The sequence below is a fragment of the Apium graveolens genome, chromosome 7, assembly GCF_009905375.1.
Source record: "Apium graveolens cultivar Ventura chromosome 7, ASM990537v1, whole genome shotgun sequence".
In the NCBI taxonomy this organism is placed as follows: Eukaryota; Viridiplantae; Streptophyta; class Magnoliopsida; order Apiales; family Apiaceae; genus Apium; species Apium graveolens.
Genome location: NC_133653.1, coordinates 191,210,372 through 191,219,145, shown reverse-complemented (window position 1 = coordinate 191,219,145; position 8,774 = coordinate 191,210,372). Strand labels below are relative to the sequence as shown.

General features: G+C 37.4%; 1 protein-coding gene across 1 annotated transcript; it reads right to left on the bottom strand.

The window, feature by feature from the left end:
- Positions 1-2,864: 2,864 nt before the first annotated feature.
- LOC141671121 (uncharacterized) lies at positions 2,865-3,765 on the bottom strand. Its single transcript, XM_074477252.1, has 2 exons — positions 3,700-3,765; positions 2,865-3,385 (listed from the first exon to the last, which is right to left on the bottom strand). Exons 1-2 carry the CDS (start codon positions 3,760-3,762, stop codon positions 3,029-3,031), a joined length of 420 nt encoding a protein of 139 aa, XP_074333353.1. The 5' UTR covers positions 3,763-3,765; the 3' UTR covers positions 2,865-3,028.
- Positions 3,766-8,774: the final 5,009 nt, after the last annotated feature.

Sequence of the window (8,774 nt, the reverse complement as noted above, 5' to 3'; positions counted from 1 at the left end):
CCCTTGATCATCTGGAAGTACTAACACCGGAGCTGTTACCAACTTCTGTTTTAACTCTTGAAAGCTATTTTCACATTCTGCACTCCATTCAAACTTTTGATTCTTTCTGGTTAACTTAGTCAATGGTGTGGCGATTTTCGAGAAATCCTTGACGAATCTTCTATAGTATCCGGCCAATCCTAGAAAACTTCGCACTTCCGTAGGAGTCCTTGGCCTCTCCCAACTCATAACTGCCTCAATCTTCGCCGGATCTACTTTAATTCCATCATTTCCAATAACATGCCCCAAAAATTGAACTTCCTTTAACCAAAACTCACATTTGGTAAACTTGGCATACAACTTCTCTTGTCGGAGTATCTCCAAGGCTATCCAGAGATGCTGCATATGTTCTTCTTCCGATTTAGAATAAATAAGGATGTCATCAATAAATACCACGACAAATTTATCCAAATACTTCTTAAATACTCGATTCATCAGATCCATGAATGCGGCCGGAGCGTTGGTCAAACCAAACGGCATTACTAGGAATTCATAATGCCCATATCTGGTCCTAAATGCGGTCTTGGGAATATCTTCTTCCTTGATCTTTAATTGATGGTATCCCGATCTCAAGTCAATCTTCGAAAAACATTTTGCTCCCTTTAACTGATCAAAAAGGTCATCTATCCTTGGTAGCGGGTAGCGGTTCTTGATCGTTACTTTATTCAACTCCCGGTAATCTATGCATAGACGCATACTCCCATCTTTCTTCTTTACAAAGAGAACAGGTGCTCCCCATGGCGATGTACTTGGTCGTATCACTCCCTTATCCAATAATTCTTGTAGCTGGCTCGCCAACTCTTTCATTTCTGCTGGTGCCATCCTATACGGAGCCTTTGAAACTGGTTCCGTGCCTGGAGCAAGGTTGATCTCGAACTCAATTTGTCGATCTGGTGGTAAGCCTGGTAGTTCGTCGGGAAACACATCGGGAAACTCATTAACTACAGGAATATCTTCCATGCTGAGGCTGCCTCTCTCTGAATCCACTACATATGCTAGGAACGACTCACAACCTTTTCTAAGTAACTTCTTAGCCTGAATAATTGTAAGAAATAGTCGCTCTTGCCTCTGTCCCTTAAATACTACCTTCTCTCCACTCTTCGTCTTTAAATACACTCTCTTGGTCTTACAATTTATCTGAGCGCTATTCTCTCCTAACCAATCCATTCCTAAAATTATATCAAACTCTCCCAGCTTGAAGAGTATCAAATCGGCCGAGAACTTATATCCTGAAATATCAATCTCACATTTTGGACAAAATTGATTCACAGGAATTTTCTCTTGGTTCGCAATTACCACATTTACTACCTCACTCATAACCGTTTTATCACATTGGATCTTATCAATAAAAGATTCTGATATGAAAGATCTTGTGGCTCCCGAATCAATCAATACTTTGGCTTTGACATTATTGAGTAAAAGTGTACCTGCTATCACCTCAGAATTCTGAACAGCATCTTTCATCTTTAGGTCAAATGTCCTTGCTGTTGCTTGCGGGGCTGGTGTGGGTGGTGGAGGTAATGCCAATACCTCAGCTGGCACGCTTGCACTGGTACTTGCCACGTTCATCAGAGCTCTGACTGGTCCTGTTGCCTTACACTCCCTAGCCATGTGTCCAGTCTTCCCACATTTGTAGCACGTAACTCCTGGCTTCGGCATCTTGCACTCATTGGCCAAATGTCCCTTCTGATTGCACCTATAACAGGTCATACTCAGCTTATTGCATACTCCGGGGTGCCTTCTGCCACAGTGCTTGCATTCTGGCCTTTGGAACCTGTTTTCTCCAACTTGCCCTTGGCCTGCCTGATTGTTCCCTTTTGATTCTTGCCTTTTGCCCAAATTTCCTTTCCTTTGAAAATTTCCGCCCTTCTGGAAACCAATCCTCTTTACATTCCGATCTTGCGAACTTCCAGCTTCAGACTTTTCTCCATAAAATGGAACCTTCCTCTTCTTGTTATCCCTCTCTTTCCTTGACTGCATCCCATTATTCTCAATTAGAGCAGCTTTCTGTACTACTCCCACATAAGTCTCAAGCTCAAACATAGCCACCCTATCTCTGATCCAAGGCTCCAATCCTTGCTGAAATTTCTTTGCTTTTTCCTCCTCAGTGCTGGTATACTTTGTCACAAACCTTGACAACTCAGTGAACTTCTTCTCATATTCCAGTACAGTCATGTTCCCTTGTTTTAACTCAAGAAATTTTTGCTCCATCTGATTCTGCATGTACTTAGGGTAATACTTGTCCAGAAATAACTTCTTAAATCTCTCCCAAGAAATCTGCTGAGTGACTTCCATAGCTTTTACTGATTCCCACCAATAAATGACTTCTCCCTTCAAGAAGTAAGTGGCATACAGCGTCTTCTGATCGTCCCCTAACTGTACCAACTCAAAAGCCCTTTCCATCTCCTTGATCCATGTGTTTGCTATCACTGGATCAGTGGTATCATGAAATACAGGTGGATTCACATTCTGAAAAGCCTTGAAAGTGACAATTTGTCTTGGTGGTACTGGTGGTTCAGGTGGTTGATATGGCTCACGGTTATCTTGGTTTTCAATTCGTTGTTGAAGAGTTAGTTGTTGTTGAGCTATAGCATTGGTTTGCTGTTGCAAGGTTTCCAGTAGTTGAAGAATGTTTGGGTCTGTGGTGAAGGTGGTTGTTGGATTCTTCTTTTTGGGAGGCATGATCCTGAAATAAGAGTTGTGTTATAACAAATATGAATGATAAAATGATTCGAGGGTATCGCATGGCATTCTTGTTTACATATGGGGTCAAGTTCCCAAATTAAGCAGATATGATGATACATAAAATAACAGTTGAGAGCAAATGGAACAATAGCACATTATTATTGAAATTTTAAAGGTCACAGTACATAGGATTGGGACATAGTCTGATTCTAGAAATAACAGGCTTATTTAAAGGAAAGACGGAAACAACTGGGGATTCCATAGAGTCTGATAGTACAACAACATGAAAGGTAAATGGAAAGAACTAAGGCTCCACTCCATCTGAACGGGGCTTGGTAGTCTTTTCCTCTCGAAGTGTCTTCACAATGCTCTGGAGCTCATCCGCCACCATCTGAATGACATACTGGCTGGTACGATCCCGGTGCGCTGGCATCTCCTCAAGCTTAGTGTTGACGTACCCGACCAAGGTCTCAAGTCTCGCAATCATCTGCTCCTTGGGCTTCCCTTCATAGTTTCGGCTGTCCGGATACACGTTCTTCAGTCGGTCTATCAGTCGGTCGTACTTGCCCTGAAGCATGTCGAACTCGCGCCTCAACTCAGCATACACGGAGAAAGCAATAGTGTCGTCCGATCCAGAGGATGACGAGGAATGCGCCCTTCGCTGACAACCAATAAGAGGAGTATTAATAATAATCTACTTAACCTACTCTCTCGCATAATATCTATAACCTACACACAAATCCTATAACCTATTTGGGCTGTTCAGGGACTCTAAACCGTAGCTCTGATACCAAAACCTGTCACACCCCCAACTTAAATAGCAAAATAATTATAGCTATTACATCATTTTAAAGAGTATTACACAACCAAAATCCAAGATCTTACAGTTTAGGGTTTGAAACAGCCCAACACTACCAACTATTACATCTGATTACAAATACCGAGTCCTCACACAACTATTATTACTTATTCTACCTGAGCTCGAACATAAGCGTCAGCATCACAGGTCTTACGGGCAGTCTGCTTGAATCTAACCATGGCTGCTAGCTGTAATATCAGGGTAAAGCAAGAAGTGAGCCAAAAGCTCAACAAGTGCTAATAATACAACGCAAAGCATAAATTGAGATATACCTTTAGGAACGACAATGGAATGACATAATCAATGATAATCGAGAGATAAAACATATGTGAGTTGGCATCATTTTGCTTGCATCAAAACAAATTTTAAAACCATTCTTAATCAAAATCATTTTATGACGCTACGGATTACAGCCGGTGATCAGCCGCGAAGTAATCCCGAACCTCGCTGGGTTCTAAAACATTATTGGGAATCCCTAGGCAACTTTTAAGCCTAATATAAGTGTGGAAAGGACTCGCGTCTCAGTCCAGATCCACCATTCAAGAAAACATTTGTCCCCCTTTGGGACTGAAAACTCCACCTTTTATTCATTTTGAAAACTGATGCCGATTTATGACAAAATCTCTTTTGACTGAAGTCATTTCATTTTTTTTTTTATCAGGGGATGATAGATCAACTTGAAACACTGGAAATATGACACTAAATCTCAGGGCCATGATCCACTAGACTTTACTATATTAGGGTAATCGAGGGATTTCCATAAACAAGAAATTTGGTCAAGGAAACTAAGCAAGGCTACTGGATAATATGAAAGAGTAATGCCAAACTAGGCTTAAAGCAATGGTTGTAGACAAGGTATAGGTATTAGAACATCAAGAAGATAAGCATCACTGGTTCCAATAGGATAGAGGTGCTAAAATATAAAGGAAGTGATCATCAGCTCAAGATATAACAGGGTATCAGGCTTTAGGGTAAGGATAGGGTTATCAAACAATCATGAATGAATTTAAGAAAAGATTGGCTTTTAGGTATCAAGATAAAGTTTCTATCGAGGTTATTTCAAGAGTTGAATCAAAGCATCAGGGTGCAACATCAAGATTTCTCAGGGATCAATAGCATGATAATCAAAAGGATCAATAAGGTAATATAACACATCTCTATTTTATCATGGCATTAAACTATCATGAAAGACTTTTGAACTACTTGCAATACGTACTCGAGGGTTCATGGCATCTCTATGTAACTCAAAGATAAACAAAAGATACTCTTGATTTAAATATATCAAAATGACTCAGGATAATTGCATCGATATATATATATGAACTGTTTACAGTAAATGCGAAGGTCAAGTTGAATCACTTGCCTTGAGATAGACTGGTCTGGTCTGACTGGTAGGAGCAACAACTGGAGCTTCACTCGACTTTTAAGGCAAGTTTTCCCTCGTCTCGAGATCCTACATAAATAATAATAATCCTCATTATAATATATTCTTTCCATCTTAACCTATTTACAACCCGAAATTAAACATGGATGGCACTTAGGCCTATACACACTTAATTCATATCCAACATTTATATTTTCAAATGTACACACGTAGCCACATAGTCACATATCGTATATTAATACCAAATAACATCATATACACCATAATGCCACACTAGGCTTGGATGATCTCGACTCACCACTTAAGTTACTTGGTCGCTAACTAAACGAAGTCTTCGAATTTGGGCTTCCTAACTCAATGTGCCTTTCCTAAATTATCCAAAACCTATTGACCCTCACTTGTGCCTTTTGTTCTACTGACCTTACACTATCTTACAACTATGGTGGTCGACCTAATACTCACTTCTAAGTGTCCTAAAACTATGCGATAAGTGAAAGTGCTCACTGGTGCAAATTTCAGAATGGTAACTAAGGTTTCTTGAGTGCATTAGACACTCTTAAACTACAAGTTTTTCTTCAAAATTTTTACACAAGACTCTCCTGACCTAAGGGCATCTCACAAGCTTGATGTGGCTCAAAGGCCTGGCTTGGGCCTTCTTGGGCCTAAGCTAAAAGTCCAAGGTTCCCCTGTTTTTCTGGGCAGAAAATGCCCTGACTTGAATTAACTTGTGACACATGGTTCTAGCTCATATCCTATGAACTATGGTTGGAAAAACTTCTCTGACATACCCTCTAACTAAGGCCCAATTGGGCCTAATGAGGGCCTACCCATGACATGGCCAAATCTCCCTATATCCAAGTTGCAACAAAACTGTCCCCTGCTGGACAGATTTTGTTATTCTACTTGTGCACCTAACCAAATGACATGCAAACCTCCAACCAACTCCTAAAACCTATTATATACTCCCCATACTAACTTCTGGTGGCTTGGGCCTCAAAGTGCACATCAATGACATGGTCAAAACTCACTCTAAACTCAGGGTACTAAACTGATTTTTCTGCAGAAACTATAACTCTCATTTTCCAAGGTTTTGACTTGACAAACCCAATTATCAACAACTAAATACTTAAACCAAGACCTATACTTGGTGTTCTACTGAACTAACTCTTTTTTTTCTCAAAATACCCTTGGTGAGATCATCCTTACCTATGGTGCAACTATGGCAAAATAAAAGAGACTACTCTTTACAACTCATAAACCTTTATGCTTTTGAAACAACATGATATATATTTTTATAAAAGATAACCACAAATTATTACCATGCAACAAGAAGCATAAATCCATATTATCACATTATTCCTACTGAAATTAAGGCTCACTAACAAAATCTTTTCCAAATGATCAAAATCTTACAACAAACTAAGAGAATTCCACATGCATGCATGCCTTCGGGTTTTTCAACCCAAAACAACCCATTTTCTACATAGATTCCATCTTAAAATTGACATGCAAGCCTAGCATAAGGTATACCTAGATGATCACTTAGCATGCAAGGAGTTTTATCAAATTATCACCACAAAATTTAAGTCATTATCACATAAACATGCAAAAATTGATCAAAACAACAAGAATGATTTCAAGGACCATTCATTCGGCTCCCATATGGTCATGGCCGAATGAAATGGATGGAAATGGCCATTAAATCATCAAGATTTTCCTTCTCATGACTTGGCACTTATCCATTCATTGTAGTCCTCTCAAAAACAACCTTAAATCCATAAGAATCAAGATTGTATATTTGAGTTTCACTAAAACCTTAACATGCAACTTTAAAACTTAAACTTTTTACTCAAAACTCTTTGGAATATAAATGATCATGATATAGGAAGTAATATTTACTTGTATGGGAGGTGGAAACTTGAATGTGGAATGAAGAAAAGGGGAGGGGGGTAGGGCTTCGGCAAAAAGCCGAGAGGAAAGGTGGGAGGAGGGAGAGGAGAGGGAGAAAAAAATGTAGGAATGGTGGAGTGATCATCATGATTGTTTGGTTTTTATTTGCCCACAAGTGAGTGGATGTGAGAAATTACAAGAGTAACCCTCTAGCCAAAGTTAGGCAAGTTTGCATGCAAGGTCAAGGAGGTAATTTGGCTAGCAAATTGTGAGTTAGTGGGGTGGTTATTGACTCTTTAGCCCTTTGGTTAAATAGAAGAGAGTTTGCATGCAAGGTTATTCATGTAATTTGATAATTATTAAGCAACTAATTTCCAAAGATTTATTTTTATATAATAAAGTACAAGTTCAAAAATTATAAAATTTATACCATAAAATAACTTGGATTTTTAGAGACTTTATAAAATCATTTTCAAAATTTGTGTACAAAATGTCTTTTAAAAGAAAATTTTTCCAAAGCTTAGAATATTCCTTATAAATCAAAAATAAAGAAATTAAATAAATTCTTGCTTTGAAAAATCATATACTACCCAGAGCAAATTTAAAATGCAGAAATTTTCACTCACACAAACGTACAAGCATTGAATATATTTTTATTTAACTTAATATTATTCACAAATAATATTACATAAAATGCCGGTCGTAACAGTGGAAGCCCATTAACTGGGTAATAGAGGACGAAAAGCAGCAAAGCTTAAGACTGATAGTTTTATATTTATTCAGTCTTTTTGACTTTGTAATCTTGGTATTATATAAACCAAGAGAGTAGCAAATAGAAAAATAACTGAGATAGCTGAGAAACACAAAAACAGAGAAATCTTTGTAAGCAGAATCATTAGCATTTCCTGTATTCTCAGTAGTTCCTTTTGTAAGCAGCTGTGAGCATTCTTGCACACAAAGTCCTCTCGATATATTATATATATCTCTGGTGAAATTGTTTAAATCCACCAGAAAGTTTTTAAAGACTCTTGTTTTTAATTACTTATATTTTGATTCAATTAAGTTTCTATTCCGCATTGTGCTAATCAAAACATTATATCTATATTCGAGTTGAACATTTTTATTTCAAGAAAAAGGTTCAAAAATTCCATTCAACCCCCCTTCTGTAATTCTTGCTATATTGTTAAGGGACTAACAATTAAGTTATAGTATACTCTTACTTTCAAACCTCACCTGGACATGGCGAGTTGAGCGTTAGTCATATTAATAAATTTTTTGGACTTTTATTAACATTGTACGCACCACAACATACTCATGTTGTACATCAATAACCTTAATCAAGAATGGTTTCCCAACTCGGACAGATCCCAGTCATGATAATGTGCAGGTTCGATATCGCTGCTCGGAAACCATAGCTAGAAAATGACTCGTTTCTTGCACGGGTTTTTATACTAGTTCACAACTTTATTATCCAATTAATGTGAGTTAGTTAACCATGATAGAAAAAACTCTCCCAAAATCTATAATTCTCTAAAGATTTTTAACTAAGAAAATAATTATAATTTACTAGTAGAGATATCTATATGGTTTTTTTAATAACTAACCTTTATATTATACAACTAGCTAAAATATATTAAGCCACACTGCTACTTTAAAATTTATTGTAACAAAACTTAAGGAATAAATTAAATATTTTGCTCACTCATATAGTTCATAAAATAATTTGAAGATTAAAATGAACTTAAGTATTTAATTTATGAAACAAGTTAAATAAAATAAAATAAAATCTTACTCATTTATGAGAAATTGTAAAATAAATACATATGTGAAAATATTAATTTTCACAAGTGATAGAATTAACGGAACGGACTTTCTCAAATTACAAAGATATACCAAGTACGAAATATTGACCATTGA